The sequence below is a fragment of the Oncorhynchus mykiss genome, chromosome 5 (genome assembly GCF_057628025.1).
Source record: "Oncorhynchus mykiss isolate SJ-2025 chromosome 5, ASM5762802v1, whole genome shotgun sequence".
In the NCBI taxonomy this organism is placed as follows: Eukaryota; Metazoa; Chordata; class Actinopteri; order Salmoniformes; family Salmonidae; genus Oncorhynchus; species Oncorhynchus mykiss.
This window is the reverse complement of record NC_143026.1, coordinates 30,296,469-30,322,548: the sequence shown is the minus strand read 5'-3', so window position 1 is coordinate 30,322,548 and position 26,080 is coordinate 30,296,469. Positions and strand designations below refer to the sequence as shown.

Genomic DNA, 26,080 nt, shown 5'->3' with positions numbered 1-26,080 from the left:
AATGTTTGACTCAACCACAGTAGAGCTGGGGGGAGCTAACTAGTCTACAGCGGCACCAGCCACAGATCCAGATAGGATCTCCAAACAGTGGTTAGACCTCCAGATCTCAGGCTTGATCCAGCATCAAGCTCTTTGTCACCCGTCACAGTTGTCAACAGCCAGGTGATGCAACAGAATCGCCCCAGCGTGAGTTATTTTCCGTCCTTCACCTCATGTGGCTTGGCTCTACATCATGGAACTGGAATGTTTGGACCTACTGTGTTTTGATCTGAGGTCAAGAAGGTACTGGTTGTGATAAACTCCACCAGGCCAATCTCTGTATCCTGTGTTCTGTCAGTGTGTTTGGGGTTAGTTTCAGCTCATCAGTTCATCTCTAATACTCATACCATCTCTGTCATAGAGTGCCTCGATTTCCACACATATTTCATCACTGCTGGATGGATTCTCTTCCCCAGTAATGTAGTCAGGATATGATGTAATCCCCGCCTCTCCACGAGCTACTGCTGGATTTCTAGCTTTCCTTCTTTCTTTTTAGCCTCATGTTCAGTCTCATTCCATTTCTATCTCTGATATCATGCAGTGTATCAGTCTGCTGCCACTCTTCACTCACTAAGAGCAGAGGTGTTTGTGGTCAGTAAAATGGATATACAGTATGTGTAGGGGGTTGGCTGTTCTAGTGCCCACACACCAGTCTGTCCCCTCCACCCTCCTCCTCTCATGTCTTACTCAGTACACTTATTTGTTTATCTTCCTCCAACTCTGTGATTTCGTCACCATGCAACCTTCGTTTGCCAATGTTTATTCTCCAAAATCGAAGAGCTTATTTTTTCCGACTTGAATCATAGCCTTGGAGTTCGATTGATTTCAGCCGCTCACTTTCAGAAATCAAGCCGTCTTTCCTCATGTGCACCCTTGCGCTTGTAGCCTATTGTTAGAAAGATAGGGATTCTCAAATGTCATGAATGATTATAGAGTGAGAGACCTTCTTTCTGCTCATTGTCTGAATGGTTATGTTCTTGCTCTGCAATCCCAATCCACTGTTAACAGGAGGCCCCTCTACCAGTGGCTCAATGCTGGGGAGCAGAATGTGTTCAGATGCCTCTTATCACAGACTCCTCGGGAATGTTCATCATGCACATCCCTAATGTCTGTCCTGTGCCCTGCACCCAGTTAGAGCCCCAGCGCATAGCACCCAGCCGGTGAGCAGTGTGTGGTAACCATGGATTTATTTTATCTCTCTCTGTGGCTCTCATCACACTATGTATGCCCACAGTAGAACACAAAATAGCCTTCCAGTCTGCATTTCACCAGATTGCTCTGTCAGGGCTGTTGGCTTGACGTAAGATACAAATAAAGATCATAACAATCAAGGATCAGTGCTTTGCCAGGGTTCACTATATCACAGCATTCCTGTCTCCTGAATGGAATATTTAGCATAAACTCAGTAGGTTAGCCTACTACCAACAGGCCTGTGCTTTCTCTCGGGTATCACTATGGCCTCAGCAGATGATCAAAAGTCTCTCCCTGGCTTTCTCAGGCCGTGTCCGAGCTGAGGAGGTGTGTGGTGAGAGGCGCAAGGTGCTGAAACAGCTGATTTGGCCACACAATGAAGTCACCATCACACAATAAAGTCACCTCTATCTCTTCCCCTTTCTCTTTTCTTTGTTTCCACCTCTCTTCTGCAACTCTCTCTCTCCAGTTCTGGTGACATTGATGTGTCATCCAGATACCTCTCAGGCTCTCAAACTCCCATTATTTGGGTATAATGAGCATAATCTGTTGTTGTAGTGCCTGTAAACAGTGTTATTTCAGAACTTATTGGAAGCTTATTACAGTTAGAATTTCCATTCTTACTACAACATTGCAGGCAAAGATGGGTCAACTCTTATTGGAGAGTCTTGTTATTGAAAACAATGTCTTGAAATTGAAGCAAAGCCATGGTACTCCAGGAAATGAAAGGTAAGTAGTGCAGAGATGGACAATGTTATCGGCCTGGTCTTAATGAAAGATATCAGTTCATATTGCTGCCTTTAATACCATAGTCAAATCACAGCTGCTGTGCAGGCCAGCACAATAGTGCAACCATGAAACTTTTTCTGAGAAATGTTCCTTCGGTGTGACGGGGGGAGTTTTTTCTTTAAAGAACAGGCTACATATACAGGTGTGAATTTGTAATGTGTTAAGTGTCTGTGTGTGTTCCTGGAATAGCCTGAAGACTGAAATGTCAGTACATTGAGAATGTATTTTTCTCTTATGTCTGTTTCTATGACATGGTGATAGAAAGTCTATTGACTTGTTAGTTGTTGGTTTATTTAACACAGATCTGATCGACTCACTCCCAGTTCCCGATCTCGCTCTTTTCCCCCAATGTCCACTTGTTTAATAGATAAAGACATGTTCTCACATTGGACCTGTCTGTTGTGTGTTCCAGAAGCTCTCCAGAGACCAGACTTTGAGCCCCAGGGTCTGACCGAAGCGGCCCGCTGGAACTCAAAAGAGAACCTGTTGGCCGGGCCCAGCGAGAATGACCCCAACCTTTTTGTTGCGCTGTATGACTTTGTGGCCAGTGGGGACAACACTCTCAGCATAACTAAAGGTAAGATAATGTGTGTGAGTGTGTGTGTGACAGAAAGTTGCGATCAAATGCAGTACTGTGACTTGAAATGGAACAGTCCCCAGCTCTGCGCTGTGAGTCTGTCTCTGTGAGGGTACATTAGTTTCCCATCACAGAACCGTCTCTGTGAGGGTACATTAGTTTTCCATCACAGAACCATCTCTGTGAGGGTACATTCGTTTTCCATCACAGAACAGTCTCTGTGAGGGCACATTAGTTTCCCGTCAGAGAACTGTCTCTGTGAGGGTACATTAGCTTCCCGTCAGAGAACCGTCTCTGTGAGGGTACATTAGATTCCCGTCAGAGAACTGTCTCTGTGAGGGTACATTAGATTCCCGTCAGAGAACCGTCTCTGTGCTCTGAAACGTTTAACAGTAAAACCGTCCATCATAGCCTAGAGAGCATCAACAGGCTGTGTGAAAATACTCCCTCTGGTCTTGTTGTTGTCAGGGACCTGCCTTCGTCATGGGGTCAATGTGCAAAACGGCCCTTATCAGCAGTAGATAAACAGGACTGTGTGTGTGTGTGAACTGCTTGTGTTTTTATCTTCATTTAAAAGCTCTGACTGCGCTGAGATGGGTACAGTGTCCTCTCGGGGGGATGGGGAGGGTTTAGACTGTCTGGAAATCCACATATTTGTGTCCCGTTCCCTATCTCTCCTTGATTGTCAGCTAGGTCAAACATATACAGGCTAAGACAACGTAATGATTCCACGTGTCAGCGTTAAAACATAAAACAAATCATTGGACGAGCGCTGTTGCTACCTGCTACTGCTATTGCTAACTAGCATAGCTGGTCCCATTGTCGCAAAGAGCTCTTTCCACTGGAGCGGCTGGAACACAATGCAGCAGTCAGGAGAGTTTAGAGATGCAAAAATTCATATTTAAATACCAGGAAATAAAAAGGCAAAATACATTATGTAATAAGGCAATCTAAATAGTTGTGTCACTAAGGCTATATAAGGGTAGATTTTATACAGAAGTCTATAAAATAAATATTGAATTTAGGGCTTCAATTAGGGCTTCTTACTAAACAAGTTGGGTTGGCCTCGTATCTTCATATCTCCAAATTGAAAAGTACAGTTATCATGTTAATGTTTAAAAATACATATATTATTAACTAATACACTTTTGCATTAAACTCTCTTGTGAATTGTAGTTTATGCTGAGCCGCAATGCTGAGTCTAAAACCAGGATCAGACAGTGACGTCAACCCTGCTAACCTCATAACCAATGGGAAAAAAACCCAGTGTCACAATCTGAGTAAACATTACATTAGATACAGTGGATTAACCACTCTGGCTCAGTCTCAGAATACTGAGTATGTGGCACTTTCATGTTGGTCTATAATGCAACTGGAAATAAACGTTAGCACAAGCTCCTTGCAAGCATTGCCTCAATTGTGTAGAATGTAGAACCTTTAGGATGGTAACTATACTAGTCATTTATAGCAACCAATCAACCATTCTATAGTAAGTCTCTTTTACATGTGACGTTTCTCCTTTAACCAGTAGAAATCTACTTGGAGTGGTGTCTATATAAACCGCCTGCCGTACTCCTTAAAGGTCTCGCATGTAGTGTAGAATCCCCCTGTAGTTTCCCCTGATTTCACCCTAATGGCATGTCCACCCGTGCTGCAGGAGAGAAGCTGCGAGTCCTGGGTTATAACCATAATGGGGAGTGGTGCGAGGCACAGACCAACCACGGCCAGGGCTGGGTGCCCAGTAACTACATCACCCCGGTCAACAGCCTGGAGAAGCACAGCTGGTACCATGGGCCTGTGTCGCGCAACGCTGCTGAGTACCTGCTCAGCTCGGGTATCAACGGCAGCTTCCTGGTCAGGGAGAGCGAGAGCAGCCCCGGGCAGAGGTCTATCTCACTGCGCTACGAGGGTCGTGTCTACCATTACAGGATCAACACGGCCTCCGACGGGAAGGTGAGGATATACAGTACACACACACCTCCTACCTCTACTCTATCACATCACATCTTCATATGTAAAGGTGCCCAGACAGAGACCAATGGTGCAAGTACTTAAGTAAAAATACTTGAAAGTACTACTTAATTTGTTTTTTGGGGGGTATCTTTACTTTACTATTTTATATTTTTGGCTACTTTTACTTCACTACATTTATGTACTTTATGAAAATATTATACTTTTTACTCCATACATTTTCCCTGACACCCAAATGTACTCGTTACATTTTGAATGCTTAGCCTGACAGGAAAATGATCTAATTCACACACTTGTCAAGAGAACATCCCTGGTCATCCCTACTGCCTCTCGTCTGGCGAACTCACTAAGCACATGCTTCGTTTGTAAATTATGTCTGAGTGTTGGAGCATGCCTCTGACTAGCCGTAAATAAAAATAAGAAAATTGTGCCATATGGTTTGCTTAACATAAGGAATTTGAAATTATTTATACTTTTACTTTTGATGCTTAAGTATATTTTAGCAATTACATTTACTTTTGATACTTACGTATATTTAAAACCAAATGCTTTAAGACTTTAAGACTTTAAGACAGAGTCCTATGTCCCCAAGTCCTAAACATCCATGGATTTTACCTCTCTCTCTGGTTAAGTGATTATTGGAGGCAGCTGTAAGTGACATGACTGTCTCACTGAGCTCCTCTGGTTATACAGCCCATTAGGCTGTGGCCAAGGCAGACAGTGGGCTTTAGTGGAGGTCTCCACAGAGCAGCTTACTGTACCCCCTCTGGGAAAGGCTCATTTAGAGAGGACACGGCAGGTCTGGAACTGGTTAGGTTAGAGGCCTATATTTCAACACTCTAAAATGGCCTCTCCTCTCCTTCATGACCACTGACCTCAATAGAAAGATGCTGAGGACCAAATCCAGGTGAAAATACAGTGAGTGGAAAAATCGGTACCTAATAGTTCATTATCAACCTATTATATTTTCAGCTCAACCAGCATCATCATTCATTGCAGAAGCCTGTCCGTTTGAAGAAAAGGAGGCTGTATGTGACTGTTAGGACACACTGTTATTGTGCTATACCAACCGTTATTAGTGGTCAGGAGGAATGGAGACTGGGAAAGAAGTCGTACGAGTATTAGAATAGTCAGTCTGCCAGCTGTCTTCTCCCCTCTCTTAACCCAGCTGTCTGTCAGGCCAGCTGAGGTAAACCACCTCCACCGCAGGACAGCTGCCATCCTTTCTATGTCATACGGATCCCAGCATTCCTCACTGCACAGAGGTGAGCGAGTGGAACGGCATGCACGAGAGGAATGCTCCAAACGACCTCTCTGTTCCACACCAGACCAGCACGCGCACACAAACACACACACGTAGACAAAATGACACACACACACTGGTCTCGTGCGTGTGTGTGTTAAAGTATCAATCTCCTACCCTCCCTATCCCCTGCAGTTCCGCTATCTCCCACTGTGCTCACAATCAGCCGGCTGGAATGCAGACTTTCCCAATATGTGTACCTCTCATGTCTGTGGAACACTCCTCATATCACCCCCACACAACACAGTGATTGACAGTATTCTGATCAGCCCAGATTCTTGTGTTAATGAAATTGAGCTCCTGCTTGGATGGTTTTTACTGAGACAGGCCCTGATAAGTGGTCAAGTTGGAGCTTTAAGCTGAATGTGAGGTAGTTGAACAACGGAACAGGCCTCTTTATTGTTCCAGACCTTCGGATGCGGCTCTTTTCAGGTTCTTTCACGACCTACCTACTCAGTTAGTACCTACTTACATTATCTCCATTGACATTATGTTATGAACTCTGGAAATGTATCCATTTATGAAGATATGAAGAGTGCGGAATGTTTCCACAGTGGAACACAGGATCTGGGACTGTGGTCTTATATAAGACATGGACAATGGAAAAGACTGTGTTCAGTCAGCCTTGACCAATATCTCTCGCCAGAGATCATCTGCTGCTGGAAAGTGCTTTTCTTGCTCTACGTGCTTTCTGAGTGTGCTGCTTTTCCACATATTATCATATCCAGCCAGTTCAGGTGATTCATACTACAGAATCATTTATCTATCCTCTTTGGTGTTCATCTACTAGACACTTTAATGTAATGTTACCTATTTAATGTCTATGTAACTCGAGCTGGATTTAAACCCACATCTCCGGTGTTGCTCCAACCAACCTCTCACTCCCAAGGTCATTGAATCTCCTTTCTGTTATGGGCTTAACAGTCATAGTCTCAACTGGAAATGGTCTCTTCCCTCTTCTCCCTTTCCCCAGCTATATGTGTCGTCTGAGAGTCGATTCAACACACTGGCAGAGCTGGTTCACCACCACTCCACGGTAGCCGATGGCCTCATCACCACACTGCACTACCCAGCGCCCAAACGCAACAAGCCCACCATCTATGGCGTGTCACCCAACTATGACAAGTGGGAGATGGAGCGCACCGACATCACCATGAAGCACAAGCTGGGCGGGGGCCAGTACGGAGAGGTCTACGAGGGGATCTGGAAGAAGTACAGCCTCACCGTGGCCGTCAAGACCCTCAAGGTACACGTGAGATTAAACCATCAGAATGAGTTGATGACAGTGTTTTTGTTTTATTTTATTTGTCACACACACCGGATAGGTGCAGTGAAATTGGTTGTTTTACAAGGTCCGCCATAATAGTAGTATGGCGCTCATGGATCAAATTAGGGTTAAGTGCCTTGCTCAAGGGCACATCAACAGATTTTTCACCTTGTCGGCTCAGGTATTCGAACCAGCTACCTTTCGGTTACTGGCCCAACGCTCTAACCGCTAGGCTACCTGCCACCCTAATGTAGTGCTGTAGTCAATATTGTCTGTAGTAGTTTGTTTTTGTATTTATTTTTTGTAGTAGTTAATAGTGCAGTTGTCAATATTGTCTTTTAGCTGCTTGTAGTCTTAGTTAGGCAGTTGTAAAATAACAGTGGAGATTCAGGATGGTGTGATGGGAACTGGGAACTGTGCTGAGTATACCACCACCTGGTGTAGAACAGAAGAAGGTTACCCAGTTTAGACATCTGCTGAGCAAACACACTTATTGTAACGCTTCTATAGGTAGAAACATGTGAAGCTAGCCATGCGTATAGTCTACAGTGCCATCTAAGTATTCACACCCCTGGACTTTTTCCACATTTTGTTCCAGCCTGGATTTAAAATGGATTACATTTAGATTTTTGGTCACTGGCCTACACACAATACCACATAATGTCAAAGAGGAATTATGTTTTTTGAAATTATAAATGAATTGAAATGGCTTGAGTCAATAAATATTCAAACCCTTTCTTATGGCAAACCTAAATAAGTTCAGGAGTAAAAAGATTGCTGAACAAGTCACACAATAAGTTGCATGGACTTGTGTGCAATAATTGTGTTTTACATAGTTTTTTAATGACTACCTCATCGCTGTACCCCACACATACAATTATCTGTAAGGCCCCTCAGTCAAGCAGTGAATGTCAAACACAGATTCAACTACAAAGACCAGGGAGGTTTTCCAATGTCTCGCAAAAAGGGAACCTATTGATAGATGAGTAAAAATAACACAATTAAAAAGCAAACACTGAATATCCCTTTGAGCATGGTGAAGTTATTAATTACACTTTGGATGGTGTATCAATACACCCTGTCACTATAAAGATACAGGCGTCCTTCCTAACTCAGTTACCGGAGAGGAAGGAAGCTGTTCAGGGATTTCGCCATGAGGCCAATGGTGATTTTAAAATCAAATCAAATGTATTTAAATAGCCCATCTTACATTAGCTGATATATTAAAGTGCTGTACAGAAACCCAGCCTAAAACCCCAAACAGCAAGCAATGCAGGTGTAGAAGCACGGTGGCTAGGAAAAACTCCCTAGAAAGGCCAAAACCTAGGAAGAAACCTAGAGAGGAACCAGGCTATGAGGGTGGCCAGTCTTCTTCTGGCTGTGCCGGGTGGAGATTATAACAGGACAAGATGTTCAAATGTTCATAAATGACCAGCATGGTCAAATAATAATAATCGCAGTGGTTGTCGAGGGTGCAACAGGTCATTTAGGTCACAACCTCAGGAGTAAATGTCAGTTGGCTTTTCATAGCCGATCATTGAGAGTATCTGAAAACAGCAGGTCTGGGACAGGTAGCACGTCCGGTGAACAGGTCAAGGTTCCATAGCCGCAGGCAGAACAGTTGAAACTGGAGCAGCAGCACAGCCAGGTGGACTGGGGACAGCAAGGAGTCATCATGCCAGGTAGTCCTGAGACATGGTCCTAGGGCTCAGGTCCTCCGAGAGAGAGAGAAAGAGAGAATTAGAGAGAGCGTACTTAAGTTCACACAGGACACTGGATAAAACAGGAGAAATACTCCAGATATAACAGACTGAACCTAGCCCCCCGACACACAAACTACTGCAGCATAAATACTGGAGGCTGAGACAGGAGGGGTCAGGAGACACTGTGGCCCCATCCGATGATACCCCTGTACAGGGCCAAACAGGCAGGATATAACCCCACCCACTTTGCCAAAGCACAGCCCCCACACCACTAGAGGAATATCTTCAACCACCAACTTACCATCCTGAGACAAGGCCGAGTATATCCCACAAAGACCTCCACCACGGCACAACCCAAGGGGGGGGCGCCAACCCAGACAGGAAGATCACATCAGTGACTCAACCCACTCAAGTGACGCACCCCTCCTAGGGACGGCATGGAAGAGCACCAGTAAGCCAGTGACTCAGCCCCTGTAATAGGGTTAGATGCAGAGAATCCCAGTGGAGAGAGGGGAACTGGCCAGGCAGAGACAGCAAGGGTGGTTCGTTGCTCCAGAGCCTTTCCGTTCACCTTCACACTCCTGGGCCAGACTACACTCAATCACAGGACCTACTGAAGAGATGAGTTTTCAATAAAGACTTAAAGGTTGAGACCGAGTCTGCTTCTCTCACATGGGTAGGCAGACCATTCCATAAAAATGGAGCTCTATAGGAGAAAGCCCTGCCTCCAGCTGTTTGCTTAGAAATTATAGGGATGACAATTAGGAGGCCTGCGTCTTGTGACCGTAGCGTACTTGTAGGTATGTACGGCAGGGCCAAATCGGAAAGATAGGCAGGAGCAAACCCATGTAATGCTTTGTAGGTTAACAGTAAAACCTTGAAATCAGCTGTACAACCATCAAGATTAATTGTCAGATTCAACAGAAGATCTCTTTGTTTCTTGGGACCTAGAACAAGCATCTCTGTTTTGTCCGAGTTTAAATGTAGAAAGTTTGCAGCCATCCACTTCCTTATGTCTGAAACACAGGCTTCTAGCGAAGGCAAATTTGGGGCTTCACCGTGTTTCATTAAAATGTACAGCTGTGTGTCATCCGCATAGCAGTGAAAGTTAACATTAAGTTTTTCTGAATGACATCCCCAAGAGGTAAAATATATAGTGAAAACAATAGTGGTCCTAAAACGGAACCTTGAGGAACACATAAATGTACAGTTGATTTGTCAAGGACAAACCATTCACAGAGAAACTGATATCTTTCCGACAGATAAGATCTAAACCAGGCCAGAACTTGTCCGTGTAGACCAATTTGGGTTTCAAATCGATGGTATCAAAAGCAGCACTAAGGTCTAGGAGCACGAGGACAGATGCAGAGCCTCGGTCTGACGCCATTAAAATGTAATTTACCACCTTCACAAGTGTCTCAGTGCTATGATGAGGTCTAAAACCAGACTGAAGCATTTCGTATACAGTGTTTGTCTTCAAGAAGGTAGTGAGTTGCTGCGCAACAGCTTTTTCAAAATCAATTGAGAGGAATGGGAGATTCGATATAGGCCGATAGTTTTTAATATTTTCTGGGTCAAGATTTGGCATTTTCAAGTGAGGCTTTATTACTACCACTTTTAGTGAGTTTGGTACACATCCGGTGGATAGGGAGCCATTTATTATGTTCAACATAGGAGGGCCAAGCACAGGAAGCAGCTATTTCAGTAGTTTAGTTGGAATAGGGTCCAGTATGCAGCTTGAAGGTTTAGAGGCCATGATTATTTTCATCATTGTGTCAAGAGATATAGTACTAACACACTTGAGTGTCTCCCTTGATCCTAGGTCCTGGCAGAGTTGTGCAGACTCAGGACAACTGAGATTTGGAGGAATACACAGATTTAAAGAGGAGTCCATAATTTGCTTTCTAATGATCATGATCTTTTCCTCAAAGAAGTTCATGAATTTATTACTGCTGAAGTGAAAATCATCCTCTCTTGGGGAATGCTGCTTTTTAGTTAGCTTTGCGACAGTATCAAAAATACATTTCGGAATGTTCTTATTTTCCTCAATTAGGTTGGAGAAATAGGATGATCGAGCAGCAGTGAGGGCTCTTCGATACTGCACGGTACTGTCTTTCCAAGCTCGTCGGAAGACTTCCAGTTTGGTGTGGCGCCATTTCCGTTCCAATTTTCTGGAAGCTTGCTTCAGAGCTCGGGTATTTTCTGTATACCAGGGAGCGAGTTTCTTATGACAAATGTTTTTAGTTTTTAGGGGTGCATCTGCATCTAGGCTATTACGCAAGGTTAAATTGAGTTCCTCAGTTAGGTGGTTAACTGATTTTTGTCCTCTGACGTCCTTGGGTAGGCAGAGGGAGTCTGGAAGGGCATCAAGGGTCTTTGGGTTGTCTGAGAATTTATAGCACGACTTTTGATGCTCCTTGGTTGGGGTCTGAGCAGATTATTTGTTGCGATTGCAAACGTAATAAAATGGTGGTCCGATAGTCCAGGATTATGAGGAAAAACATTAAGATCCACAACATTTATTCCATGGGACAAAACTAGGTCCAGCGTATGACTGTGACAGTGAGTAGGTCCAGAGACATGTTGGACAAAACCCACTGAATCGATGATGGCTCCGAAAGCCTTTTGGAGTGGGTCTGTGGACTTTTCCATGTGAATATTAAAGTCACCAAAAATTAGAATATTATCTGCTATGACTACAAGGTCCGATAGGAATTCAGGGAACTCAGTGAGGAACGCTGTATATGGCCCAGGAGGCCTGTAAACAGTAGCTATAAAATGACTAGAAGCTCAATAGACGAAAACATCTGGGTTTTTTTGTAAATTGAAATTTGCTTAAAACAGTTAAGAGTTTAATGGCTGTGATAGGAGAAAACTGAGGATGGATCAACAATATTGTCATTACTCCACAATACTAACCTAAATGACACAGTGAAAAGGAAGCCTTTACAGAATAAAAAGGTTGCACTGGCAATCTACACTGGAGTTGCTTACCAAGAACACAGTGAATGTTCCTGAGTGGCCGAGTTACAGTTTTGAATTAAATCTACTTGAAAATCTATGGCAAGATCTGAAAAGGGTTGTCTAGCAATGATCAACAACCAATTTGACAGAGCTTGAATAACTGTTTTAAGAATAATGTGCAAATATTGTACAATCCATTTTGAAATCAGGCTGTAACACAACAAAATGTGGAATATGTCAAGGGGTATGAATGCTTTCTGAAGGCAGTGTAGATGTAGCTAACTCTTTGAATATATTTTCACCTGTGTGTGGTTGACCCTCTGACCCTGTTCTCACCCACTCAGGAGGACACCATGGAGGTGGAGGAGTTCCTAAAGGAGGCTGCTGTCATGAAGGAGATCAAACACCCCAACCTGGTACAGCTACTGGGTGAGTTACTGGGTTATGTCTCAGGCTGCGTCTCAAACAGCACCCTATTCCCTTTATATTGCACTGCTTTTAACTAGAGCCCTCAGTCTTAATTGTCTCTTTGTGAAATGCCACACTGTACTGCCATTGTCAGTGCTGCCATTGTCTGCCTCTCTCTCTCTGCCAGGCGTGTGCACGCGGGAGCCCCCATTCTACATCATCACAGAGTTCATGACCCATGGCAACCTGCTGGACTACCTGAGGGAGTGTAACAGGGAGGAGGTGAACGCTGTGGTGCTGCTCTACATGGCCACGCAGATCTCCTCCGCCATGGAGTACCTAGAGAGGAAGAACTTCATCCACAGGTGAGACATGACACTAGCTTAACCTCAGTTTCTCTCTCTTTGCATTTCTTACCTTTCACTAACCTCCCCTGCCCCTCACTCTTGCCTATCATTTCCCCTCCCCTCCCCCAGACAGAAATATCATATGTGCGCTGTTGCTGTGAGATTGACTTTGCCCCAGCATGTTTTATTATGGCCTAGAAGATGTGATTTATGTCCTCTTGTCGATTCCCCAATTTGCTTTTAATTGTCAAGCTTGCTGAGACTCAGCTTCATACTCAAGTGCCCACGTAACAGACAACACCTAAAGACATAGATATTAGAAGAGAATTGCTATCCTAAAAAAATACATAATGCTCCTCTGTTTTCGCTCTGTGCTCCAGGGACCTGGCAGCCCGTAACTGTCTGGTGGGGGAGAACCACCTGGTGAAGGTGGCAGACTTCGGGCTGAGCAGGCTGATGACGGGGGACACGTACACGGCCCACGCTGGGGCCAAGTTCCCCATCAAGTGGACCGCCCCGGAGAGCCTGGCCTACAACAAGTTCTCCATCAAATCTGACGTCTGGGGTGAGTTTGAAGATGACACAGTAACTCAATGACAAATGTATTTCTGATATTTAGAATTATTTATGTCATTGTGATTACAATGTCATAGTCTTGTTTTGGCATGCAAATAGACTAATCTCTCTACTTTGTTATCCCAAACTCCCAGCGTTCGGAGTGTTGCTGTGGGAGATCGCCACCTATGGGATGTCTCCGTACCCTGGCATAGACCTCTCCCAGGTGTATGAGCTCCTAGAGAAGGACTACCGCATGGACCGTCCGGAGGGCTGCCCAGAGAAGGTCTACCAGCTCATGAGGGCCTGTGAGTACACATACATCTGTCTGTCTAAATGACACAGCCTGGCTTCTCAGAATAGTTCTCTAACTATCTTCATCATGTTTTGTTTGTTTAATGTCTACTGGAATGAAGTAATTGAGTGCTTAATGACTAACTATACTGAACAAAAATATAAACGCAACATTTAAAGTGTTGGTCCCATGTTTCATGAGCTGAAATAAAAGATCCCAGAAATGTTCCATACGCCAAAAATCTTATTTCTATCAAATTTTTTCACAAATTTGTTGACATCCCTGTCAATATAATATATAAATCAAATCTAATGTATTTGTCACATACACATGGTTAGCAGATGTTAATGCGAGTGTAGCGAAATGCTTGTGCTTCTAGTTCCGACAATGCAGTAATAACCAACGAGTAATCTACCCTAACAATTCCAAAACTACTACCTTATACACACAAGTGTAAAGGGATAAAGAATATGTACATAAAGATATATGAATGAGTGATGGTACAGAACGGCATAGGCAAGATGCAGTAGATGGTATCAATTACAGTATATACATATGAGATGAGTAATGTAGGGTATGTAAACATTATATTAAGTAGCATTGTTTAAAGTGGCTAGTGATATATTTTACATCAATTTCCATCAATTCCCATTATTAAAGTGGCTGGAGTTGAGTCAGTGTGTTGGCAGCAGCCACTCAATGTTAGTGGTGGCTGTTTAACAGTCTGATGGCCTTGAGATAGAAGCTGTTTTTCAGTCTCTCGGTCCCTGCTTAGATGCACCTGTACTGACCTCGCCTTCTGGATGATAGCGGGGTGAACAGGCAGTGGCTCGGGTGGTTGTTGTCCTTGATGATCTTTATGGCCTTCCTGTGACATCGGGTGGTGTAGGTGTCCTGGAGGGCAGGTAGTTTGCCTCCGGTGATGCGTTGTGCAGACCTCACTACCCTCGGGAGAGACTTACGGTTGTGGGCAGAGCAGTTGCCGTACCAGGCGGTGATACAGCCCGAATTTCTATAGCCTCCTGAGGTTGAAGAGGCGCCTTCTTCACGACGCTATCTGTGTGTGTCCGTGATGTGTACGCAGAGGAACTTAAAACTTACTACCCTCTCCACTACTGTCCCATCGGGAGGAGGGAACAGGAGGGGGCTCAGAACTCACCCTTGTGGGGCCCCAGTGTTGAGGATCAGTGGGGTGGAGATGTTGTTACCTACCCTCACCACCTGGGGGCGGCCTGTCAGGAAGTCCAGTACCCAGTTGCACAGGGCGGGGTCGAGACCCAGGGTCTCGAGCTTGATGATGAGTTTGGAGGGTACTATGGTGTTAAATGCTGAGCTGTAGTCGATTAACAGCATTCTCACATAGGTATTCCTCTTGTCCAGATGGGTTAGGGCAGTGTGCAGTGTGGTTGAGATTGCGTCGTCTGTGGACCTATTTGGGTGGTAAGCAAATTGGAGTGGGTCTAGGGTTTCAGGTAGGGTGGAGTGATATGGTCCTTGACTAGTCTCTCAAAGCACTATGACGGAAGTGAGTGGTAGTCGTTTAGCTCAGTTACCTTAGCTTTCTTGGGAACAGGGACAATGCTCTTGAAGCATGTGGGAACAGCAGACTGGGATAAGGATTGATTGAATATGTCCGTAAATACACCAGCCAGCTGATCTGCGCATGCTCTGAGGGCGCGGCTGGGGATGCCGTCTGGGCCTGCAGCCCTGCGAGGGTTAACAAGTTTAAATGTTTTACTCACGTCGTCTGCAGTGAAGGAGAGCCTGCAGGTTTTGGTTGCGGGCCGTGTCAGTGGCACTGTATTGTCCTCAAAGCAGGCAAAAAAGGTATTTAGTCTGCCTGGGAGCAAGACATCCTGGTCCGTGACGGGGCTGGTTTTCTCTTTGTAATCCGTGATTGACTGTAGACCCTGCTACATACCTCTTGTGTCTGAGCCGTTGAATTGTGACTCTACTTTGTCTCTAAACTGACGCTTAGCTTGTTTGATTGCCTTGCGGAGGGAATAGCTACACTGTTTGTATTCGGTCATGTTTCCGGTCACTTTGCCCTGGTTAAAAGCAGTGGTTCGCGCTTTCAGTTTCACGCGTATGCTGCCATCAATCCACGGTTTCTGGTTTGGGAATGTTTTAATCATTGCTATGGGAACGACATCGTCAATGCACTTTCTAATGAACTCACTCACCGAATCAGCCTATTCGTCAATGTTGTTGTTGGAAGCAATGCGGAACATATCCCAGTCCACGTGATCGAAGCAGTCTTGAAGCGTGGAATCAGATTGGTCGGACCACCGTTGAACAAACCTGAGCGCGGGAGCTTCTTGTTTTAGTTTCTGTCTGTTGGCAGGGAGCAACAAAATGGAGTCGTGGTCAGCTTTTCCGAAAGGAGGGCGGGGGAGGGCCTTATATGCGTCGCGGAAGTTAGAATAGCAATGATCCAAGGTTTTACCAGCCCTGGTTGCGCAATCAATATGCTGATACATTTTAGGGAGTCTTGTTTTCAGATTAGCCTTGTTAAAATCCCCAGCTACAATGAATGCAGCATCGGGATATGTGGTTTCCAGTTTGCAAAGAGTCCAATAAAGTTTGTTCAAGGCCATCGATGTGTCTGCTTGGGGAATATATACGGCTGTGATTATAATCGAAGATAATTCCCTTGGTGGATAATGCAGTCGACATTTGATCGTGAGGAATTCTAAATCAGGTGAACAGAAGGACTTGAGTTCCTGTATGTTGTTGTGATCACACCACGTCTCGTTAATCATAAGGCATACGCCCCCGCCCCTCTTCTTACCAGAAAGATGTTTGTTTCTGTCGGCGCGATGCGTGAAGAAACCAGCTGGCTGCACGACTCCATTAGCGTCTCTCGAGTGAGCCATGTTTCCGTGAAGCAAAGAACGTTACAGTCTCTGATGCCTCTCTGGAATGCTACCCTTGCTCGGATTTCATCAACCTTGTTGTCAAGAGACTGGACATTGGCGAGTAGTATGCTAGGGAGTGCTGCGCGATGTGCCCGTCTCTGGAGCCTGACCAGAAGACAGCTTCGTTTGCCTCTTTTACGACGCCGTTGTTTTGGGTCGCTGGCTGGGATCCATTCCGTTGTCCTGGGTGGAAGGCAGAACACAGGATCCGCTTCGCGAAAGTCATATTCCTGGTCGTACTGATGGTGAGTTGACGTTGCTCTTATATTCAGTAGTTCTTCCCGACTGTATGTAATGAAACCTAAGATTACCTGGGGTACCAATGTAAGAAATAACACGTTAAAAAAAACTAAATACTGCATAGTTTCCTAGGAACGCGAAGCGAGGCAGCCATCTGTCGGCACCGGAAGTACTATATATAATCCATCCACCTGACAGCTGTGGCATATCAAGAAGCTGATTAAACAGCATGATCATTACACAGGAGCCCCTTGTGCTGGGGACAATAAAAGGCCACTCTAAAATGTGCCGTTTTCCACCGATGTCTCAAGTTTTGAGGGTGCGTGCAATTGGCATGCTGACTGCAGAAATGTCTACCAGAGCTGTTGCCAGAGAATGTTAATTTCTCTACCATAAGCCGCCTCCAACGTCAGTTTAGAGAATTTGTCAGTACGTCCAACCGGCCTCACTATCCACAGACCTTGTGTATGGCGTCGTGTGGGGGAGCGGTTTGCTGATGTCAACGTTGTGACAGTGCAGTTATGGTTTGGGCAGGCATAAGCTACAGACAACGAACACAATTGCATTTTATCAATAGCAATTTGAGTGCACAGAGATACTGTGATGAGATCCTGATGCCCATTGTCGTGCCATTCATCCGCTGCCATCACCATGTTTTAGCATGATAATGCACAGCCCCATGTCGCAAGGATCTGTACATAATTCCTGGAGGCTGTAATTGTCCCAGTTCTTCCATGGCCATACTCACCAGACATGTCACCAATTGAGCATGTGTGGGATGCTCTGGATCGATGTGTACGACAAAGTTCCAGTTCCCACCAATATCCAGCAACTTCGCACAGCCATTGAAGATGAGTGGGACAACATTCCACAGGCCCAAATGCACAGCCTGATCAACTCTATGCAAAGAAGATGTGTCGCGCTGCATGATGCAAATGGTACTGACACACACCAGATACTGGCTGGTTTTCTGATCCACGCCCCTACCTTTTTTTTAAGGTATCTGTATCCCCAGTCATGTGAAATGCATAGATTACGGCCTAATTTATTTATTTAAATGTACTTATTTCCTTCTATATCCCTGTAACTCAGTAAAATCTTTGAAATTGTTGCATGTTGTGTTTCTTTTTGTTCAATATAGTTGAAACATGTCTGCCAATATTGAAAAATCCCTGAATGTGAAATAACCAGACACATTCATATCATGCAGACAGTTTTGTGATTGGTACCAAACCTAATTTCCTGTTCTCTCCCTATCTCCCAGGCTGGAAGTGGAACCCGACCGAGCGGCCCTCCTTTGCTGAGAGCCACCAGGCCTTTGAGACCATGTTTCAGGAGTCCAGCATCTCTGACGGTGAGTGTCCTTATATTGTCACAATTACTCACGTTATAGCTGAATTTAAGACAACTGTAACTCTTAAATTTGAGGTATTATCTGTAGGTTGTGTGCTAGATCAAACCAAATTGAGAGAGAATAGCGTCTAAGCACTTCCAGACAATATTTGGGTCAGTAATCTTTCAGCTTAGAGGAGTTAATTTGCCATCTGTTTTCCAGGTGCTGTACTCCAGAGCTGTTTAAGGGTTATAAGAGCAAGAAGTAGGTTAATACACAGTCTCCGATGCTGGTGTGTGTGTGTGTGTGTGTGTGTGTGTCATGTGACAGAGGTGGAGAAGGAGTTGGGCAAGAAAGGGAAGAAGGTGGTGCTGGGCCCCATGCAGCAGGCTCCACAACTGCCCACCAAGACCAGGACCCTCCGTAGGAACGTGGACCGAGATGGAGACAGCCCTGGTGAGATTCGCCTAACATACCCCTCTTCTCAATGCATTGCACCCTTAAGTGTTTTTAACCCATATTTAACAGATGTCAAAAGAGTTTTGGGACAATTTATTGAGTGTTCAAACAACTGATGATATGCATGTCTGTGTGTTCACCCAGACGCGTTGGAGCCGGAGGTGGCCGTGTCCCCCATGCTCCCCAGAAAAGAGCGTCCGTTCCTGGACAGCAACCTGAACGAGGACGACCGCCTGCTGCCCAAAGACAAGGACAAGTCCCGTAACAGCCTCTTCAACCTCATCAAGAAGAAGAAGAAGACGGCGCCTGCCCCGCCCAAACGCAGCAGCTCTTTCAGGGAGATGGACGGACACCCGGAGAGACGGGGGCTGGCGCCTGACCACCGAGACGACTTTAACAACGGCAACTTCAGTGATACACATACCAACGATCCCAACAAGGTTCTGGGTGCTAACAACAACGGGGCAGGGGGTATTACCAATGGGGCGCCCACCTACCCGGGCCCCTTGTTCCCCCCTCATCATGCCAGGAAGAAGTGTACGCCGGTGGTGCCCAGTGTAAGTGGTAAGACTGCCACCACTCCACCCAGCGAGGAGGATATAGTATCTAACTCGAAACGTTTCCTGCGCTCCTCCTCGGCCTCCAGCATGTCCCCAGGCTCGGATCGCTCTGAGTGGAAGTCAGTCACGCTGCCCCGCGACCTGCACAAAGGCCATTTTGACTCGGGCACCTTCGGGGGGAAGCCCGCCCTGCCCCGCAAGAGGGCCAACGAGAAGCCAGAGATCAGCATCCCTCGCATGGGCACCCTCACCCCCCCACCCCGCCTGCCCAAGAAGACAGAGGATCCATCAGATGAGGTGTTTAAGGACGCGGAGTCCAGCCCCCTGACGCCCAAGCTTAGTAGGAGGCTTCCAGGGCAGGGGGTAGACAGCTCCAAGACCAGCGCCCTGCAGGCCGAGCTGCTCAAGCCCAACGTGTTTCCCACTCTGGGGGCAGCTGGGGACGAGTGCAGGGCCCGCCGCCACAAACACAACCTGGACTCCTCCGGTCCCAGGGAGAGAGGCAAGTTCCAGAAGCCCAAGCCTGCTCCCCCTCCACCCCCGCCCTCCAGTGCCAAATCAGGCAAGATCTCCCGCAGCCCCACTCAGGAGCTCCCCTCTCCCACAGACACCAAAGCCAAGGCCTCAGACTCCCACAACCCATCCAGCCCCAGTGACCAAGCTCGCTCTCTCCTGGAGGGCCACAAGAAACTCAGCCTCAGCACCTCCTCTAAACCACAGCCATCAAAGACCTCCTCTTCCTCAGTGTCTGGCTCCACCTCCAGCCCCCTGGGCTTCTCCTCCCTCACCTCCCCAGGAGACCAGACCTCTCCCACAGCCTTCATCCCCCTCATGAACACCCGCCGCTCCCTGAGGAAGACGCGTGCGCCCCCAGAGCGCCAGCCCAACTCGGCCATCACCAGAGAGATGGTCCTGGAGGGCACGGAGCTGCTGCGTGCCGCCATCGGACGCAACTCTGAGCAGACTGGCAGCCACAGCGCCGTGCTGGAGGCGGGCAAGAACCTGTCCAAGTACTGCGTCAGCTACGTGGAGTCCATCCAGCAGATGAGGAACAAGTTTGCCTTCCGCGAGGCCATCAACAAACTGGAGAGTAGCCTGCGCGAGCTGCAGATCTGCCCTGCTGCCACTGGGGGCACCAGCGGAGCACAGCAGGACTTCAGCAAGCTGCTCTCGTCTGTCAAAGAGATCAGTGACATCGTTCAGAGGTAGCGGAGAGGCCACACTGACTGAAAGAAAAAGCAGAACTTTAATGAACCTCCCCCTTCTCTCTCACTGCATGTAATGTTCCATAGTCGTGTCTCCTACACTGTGGTCATGCTGAACTTACGTTGAGGTGGAGCGCAGGGCATGCTGCAGTGCCACTGAACAGTTTGAGCATGATGCACACTTCGGAGAAATAGATGTTATGCAGCCTTACAGGATGTCGGAGGACACTTCAAACACTAGACTGTGGTTACCATGCTCAGAATCAAAATAACCTTATTCAGATGTTTGAGTTTTTCCTCATGTGTTTTGTCTGAAAGCCTTAACCAGAGAGGCCTGGGCCCAATTCTGCATCACGTCACCTTTTCATCAATCATTTTCTATGTCTATCATGTCACAATAGACAAAAAGCATATCCCATTCTTTCCTTTACTGGCAGAGTTGCAAATGTGCCACAAACTTAAAGCCTTTCAGCTCTGTGGAGACAAACAGCCAAAGCGTCTGAGTGAAGTGTCTGGAAGTGGACATTGTCTCTCCACCTCATTTACCGTTTTCCCCTCAGCTTGCGACATCACCCTTCATGGCAGATCTCTGTGGTGTGATATGGTGAAGATGTGACTGTCAGTATTGAGTTTGAATGGATGCTAGTAGCAGTAATGCAGCAAAGTGAGCAGGAAGACTACCTGGGAACATGTTGTTTCTGTGCACAAGATCTGAATAGAGTGCCTTAAAAAACACTGGCTTTGGGAATTACATTGATAAACTAAAACAGAGCAATATAGCCTTATAAATACTCATGTGGATGAGGAAAATTGTAATGTTTCTCCTTCAGGCAGGCACATGACTGTCATATACTGAACACTACTGGAGAGGGACCAGGGAACTCCAACTTAGCTCTGATGGATTTGAATGTTGTTTCCATCTTGTCCTCTTGACTGACCATTTTATTACATTCAACACACACCACTTACAAACCTCACAAAAGCCTTCTGTAGTTGGATGGACATCATGTTTTAATGTATGGAGGATGCATAACCAGATATACAGTGAGAAACTGACCATTGTTGATTATAGGACAGTTATTTCTTACCAAACCAATGAAATGCCACTGTGTAGTCAGGGGGTGACTAAGATATTCTACTTGTCGTTTAAATAATGCATTTCTTTTCAGTATTAGTTTGTGCTGTTCCCCACACCCTTGCCCTGACTGACTGCGATGCCTGAGGACAAAATCAACCTGAAGCTGCCTTTACTTCATGGTACTGTTCATGTATTTTTTATTCCCCCTCTCCATAAAAATCATGCCACTACTTTGATTTTTTTTTTGTGTGTCCGAGCCACCTCACAATTTGACTTATTTTGCTTTCCTTTGTAAATACATATTTTCTCCCTGTAACCTTGGTGCAATTTGTTGCATTAAAATGCAAAGCAATTTTGCTACTTGAAACCCATCAATTGAATATGTTCTTACTCTACTTACACAATGTGACAAGAATGACAAGCAGTACAAACAGGTTATGTATTTTCTGTCTAAAGCATTTTGTCATTGAAATCATATACACGCAAGAGCATTTAAATGTTAACACAGCTCCTTCAAAATGTATACATGTACGTTTTAGAACGTAGGAGGACCCATCTCTAGACATTCCCACGCCCCAAAATTAAGACAGCAATGCATCATGTTACCATTGGTGTATTAAAATGAGTTAGGGTGATGGCACCCTATCCCCTTAATAATCCCGCCAACATTGGGGAGGGGACCACTATCATCGTAGAAGCAATTTTTCCATACTTTGGTCATAGTTTTATCCAATTTCATTAAACATTACATGGAGAGAAAACCTAACTCAAAAACAGTGACATTCTCCACTCCACCTCCTACAAGCAAGAGTTGAGTGGAATCGACAAAGTACTAGTTTGAACACTTCCACTCCCCTTCTACTCAGACTGAGGATGAAGAGTGAAGAAACAAAACGATGGAACCACCAAGTAGCACTATGGACAGACTCCCTCTACTCAAAACATTTATTCATAGAAACTATGGGCTCAATTCAATCTAATCCGCATAGCGGTTGTTTTGGCGGTGTGGAGGTTTAACTGCATTAGAGCTGTCAAATCCACAAGCGGCTCCGGGCATTGTGCATTGCCATTGGCTACACAGAGCTGCATTAAGGTGCAACTTGTTTAGAAGTTCATACATTGGAATGTGAGAAGTAATCTACACCTTGATTTGAGTGATTATTTATAGCCAACACTTTCTCGTTATGAACTTCGATGGGATGGGTGTGGCGTCATGACAATGATCAAGAGCACCTCACTGATTTGACAGCTCCAAAACATCAGCTATGCTTTTAGTCTGCCATCCCTGGCTAATGTTGCATGAAATAAACATGCCGAGATGTGTGTATCTTCAATCTCTGGGTTGACCAATCCTCTAAATAGCATGGTCACCTACAGAAATTGAGCTTGAAAAAATTCCGTATAACTATTTCCGTTTGGGGCCGTTCTGGTGGGGCATGTTGCTTGGTGTTGTTACTATACAAGCCTGTGAGGAGAGTGGGCTGGGGTGAGGGACCACAGGTGTAGGGTTAAGATGGAATAGGGTAAGCTGATCGCAGCAGGTAGCCTAGTGGTTAGAGCGTTGGGCCAGTAACCGAAAGGCTGCTAGTTCAAATCCCTGAGCGACTAGTTGAAAATCAATCTGTCTTTGAGCAAGGCACTCAACCCTAATTGCTCCAGGATCCCTGGCTGTGACACCACTCTCCGAGGGTGTCTCAGGGGTAGTGGGATATACAACAAAATAACATTTCCATTTCATACTTGTACATGTAAGAAACAGAACAAATATAAAACAGCCCCAATTTGACTTTTGTTTTTAAATCCTAGCTCTGGATTTAAGGGGCAACATCTACCTTTCTTCACCAGCACCCCTGTGTTACACCAGTTACCATGTTTTACACAGAAATATCACCATATTGTAAAACAGTTTGTTTATTTGACAGCAGTATGTAGCGCAGCAAAGAAAAGATTAAACAGTAATAATATTAACCATAAGGCAACAAACAAAGAAAATGCTGGTAAGGACAGACAGATTCTATTGATATGGTCTGGGGGGGGGGGAGAGGAGGAAGTTGGTGCAATGAAACTGATGATCTGAAGGAATCCTTCCCCATAAAGGAAAACGTTTTGTTTTCTTAAGTGTCATTAACTTAGTTAAAGAAATCCCTGCACACAGACACACTGTAGTGGCAGGAAAACACCCAGAGCCTTTCCTGTGACGTCCTATAGGGAGAAAGACAAGTAGGTCGGGGAATTCCAGGTCTCTTGGGCTTTAAAGTGTCTCTCTACTACACTAGTGTTGCCACTCTGAGGTGTACTGTAGAACACCATTAGAAGGATTCCATCTCTGCCTAGTATCAGAGCTTTACCATAAGGACCAGGGGGCAAAGCTTTGGGTAGAGACAGTGGATACCTGTTCTAGACCAGGTTCAACAACTGGACCAAACACACACGCACACAAACACACACCGCTAATAGTGATCAGTAGCGGGCCGCGTCATACATTACATAATTTCTTTCACTAACCATCTCCTCCCCCGGAAGAGACCAAGCCATCGAGGGAAATGTTTTACTCATACACATTTCAGTTCAATTAAAATAGTCCTAGATCATTAAACCATGCAGGAGTGATGCAGGGGGAGAGATGCGGAGAGAGTGTCTAGATAACTCAATGTCAGTGGAGGTTAGACTATACAGGCTTGGTTGGTTTCAGATGTGCTAGATGAGACTTGATTGATAATATAGTAGAAGCTATAAAAGGAAACGTTAAAAAAAGTATTTCTTCAGGTTTACCCATCTATGTGTCTTTATACATGGAACTGGAATCCCATGGCAGATGAGCTGGACTGAATGATGCAGAGGAGGAGGAAGACGTGAAGACAACGACCATGTGAAAAGGTGGAGGAGGATGCACAGACAGGAAAAGAAGAGGAATAACGAGGGAGGCAGAGGGACGTACACTACTACACAACCCAGCCAACCCATCCCTTGTTCCCTCCCTCCATCCGTGCCCCACCCTCATGCAGTCCCAGTGGAGTGGGGAGGGGATGATGGAGGATGAGGAGAGAGAGAGGGGGGGGGTGGAGAAGGACACAGAGAGAGGCGTTGGTCATTAGCAGCCGCAGCCTTCCCTCTGGGGCTGTGGTTCGTTGGATAGTGGGCCTCCCTGGGGGGCAGAGGGCTTGTGTTGGACACCAGACTCTGCAGCGTTCAGGTCCAGACTGCCGTCCTGGATGTTCTGGTAGATCTTCTTAGCCGCCTCCAGGAAGGCATCCTCCACGTTCTCACCCCTGGGGAGAGGACACCCACAGTCAGTCACCCAGGTTAGGAACACAGTCAGTCACCCGGTTAGGAACACAGTCAGTCAGTCACCCGGTTAGGAACACAGTCAGTCAGTCACCCGGTTAGGAACACAGTCAGTCAGTCACCCGGTTAGGAACACAGTCAGTCAGTCACACGGTTAGGAACACAGTCAGTCAGTCACACGGTTAGGAACACAGTCAGTCACACGGTTAGGAACACAGTCAGTCACACGGTTAGGAACACAGTCAGTCACACGGTTAGGAACACGGTTAGGAACACAGTCAGTCACACGGTTAGGAACACAGTCAGTCCCACGGTTAGGAACACAGTCAGTCACACGGTTAGGAACACAGTCAGTCACATGGCGGGGCATTTCAGCACATTGAAAATGGGAGGTAAAAGCAGACAGAACGTACAGAGGTCAGTTAACTTACGTTTTGGCGCTGGCTTCCAGGAATAAGAGACCTGTAAGAAGGAATGGAGTCAGACTACTGCAGTTCCCCAACCACCCTGCTCACTCATCGCTCTCCTTCTATGAATGTCCTCATGTCTTTGCACTCCGTGCATGAATGCATGTGCCATTTCCTCCTCTTTCACGTCTCTTCCTCTATCAGAGACGAGTTGCTATTTTTCATCCCTCCATATCTGGAGGAGTCTGTTCTTCCCCACGCCCCTCTTGCTCTGCTTCCAATCACCAATCAGCATTCTGTTTGAGCCGTGGTAGGGCCGCATTACAGCGCAATTTACATTTAAAGGTATTTTCTAATTGAGACGGAATCTGCAGCGTTTACCTTGAACGCTGTAATATTGCCTAAAAAAGCTGCGTTGTCGAAATTCACAATCAGGTTGAATCGCAACTCAAGTGAGAGTGTGGGGGCATTATCGCACAGTCAATTCCATAGGGAGGGATAGAGAGAGATTGAGTTTTACTCATCTTCCATCTCTCTCAATCCTTCTCATGGAGTCGGAGGGTGTTTCCGACTCACCGTTCTCCTCAGCAAACTGCTTGGCCTCCTCATACGTCACGTCCCTCTGGGCTTCCAGGTCTGCTTTGTTACCTATAAGAATGATCACCTGGGGGAGGAGAGACCGACTCAGTCAGTCTTCCAGGTACCAAACACATCAACATCCTCACTACTCACCTATAGGCAGAAAACTACACGATTCAGCTCGCTCACTTTACCCAGTGTCTTAGAAAAGAGAGGTCTTATAACTTATTATTGGTGTGAAAAATGGATTTAGCAATATATACTGTATCGGCTAAACACCATGAAAGATCCAGGTATTACTATACCATTTCCAATGCATCTGGGCACTAGTCACTGGGCGTGCTGCAGTAGTCGAGAGAGCGACACGCACAGGATGAGAGAGCGACACGCACAAGATGAGAGAGAGCGAGACGCGAGAGATGAGAGCGAGACACACGTGAGATGAGCGAGAGCGAGAGACACACGAGATGAGAGAGAGAGAGCGAGACACACGAGATGAGAGAGAGAGAGCGAGACACACGAGATGAGAGAGAGAGAGCGAGACACACGAGATGAGAGAGAGAGAGCGAGACACACGAGATGAGAGAGAGAGAGCGAGACACACGAG

The 26,080-nt window shown here is 45.9% G+C and overlaps 2 protein-coding genes and 1 long non-coding RNA gene across 6 annotated transcripts in view; 1 reads left to right on the top strand and 2 right to left on the bottom strand.

The window, feature by feature from the left end:
• The window catches only part of LOC110523582 (tyrosine-protein kinase ABL1), a 72,651-nt gene extending 51,078 nt beyond the window's left edge, over positions 1-21,573 (top strand). For all 3 annotated transcript variants that reach the window (XM_021602400.3, XM_021602401.3, XM_090234414.1), the window contains 10 exons: positions 2,432-2,596; positions 4,254-4,549; positions 6,844-7,116; positions 12,149-12,233; positions 12,400-12,577; positions 12,940-13,124; positions 13,270-13,422; positions 17,832-17,921; positions 18,231-18,356; positions 18,504-21,573. In XM_021602400.3, coding sequence (XP_021458075.3) covers positions 2,432-2,596; positions 4,254-4,549; positions 6,844-7,116; positions 12,149-12,233; positions 12,400-12,577; positions 12,940-13,124; positions 13,270-13,422; positions 17,832-17,921; positions 18,231-18,356; positions 18,504-20,128 — 3,176 coding nt within the window. In that variant the 3' untranslated portion in view covers positions 20,129-21,573. The remainder of the gene's footprint in view (positions 1-2,431; positions 2,597-4,253; positions 4,550-6,843; positions 7,117-12,148; positions 12,234-12,399; positions 12,578-12,939; positions 13,125-13,269; positions 13,423-17,831; positions 17,922-18,230; positions 18,357-18,503) is intronic.
• The window catches only part of LOC149983240 (uncharacterized), a 392,257-nt gene that overhangs the window by 325,376 nt on the left and 40,801 nt on the right, over positions 1-26,080 (bottom strand). The window lies entirely within an intron of this gene.
• Positions 23,098-26,080, bottom strand: part of LOC110523590 (ras-related protein Rab-14) — a 50,294-nt gene continuing 47,311 nt past the window's right edge. Inside the window, exons 6-8 of the mRNA XM_036977244.2 lie at positions 25,471-25,558; positions 24,919-24,949; positions 23,098-24,471 (exon numbers count right to left, since the gene is read on the bottom strand). Of these exons, the coding sequence (XP_036833139.1) occupies positions 24,294-24,471; positions 24,919-24,949; positions 25,471-25,558 (297 nt within the window). The 3' untranslated portion in view covers positions 23,098-24,293. The remainder of the gene's footprint in view (positions 24,472-24,918; positions 24,950-25,470; positions 25,559-26,080) is intronic.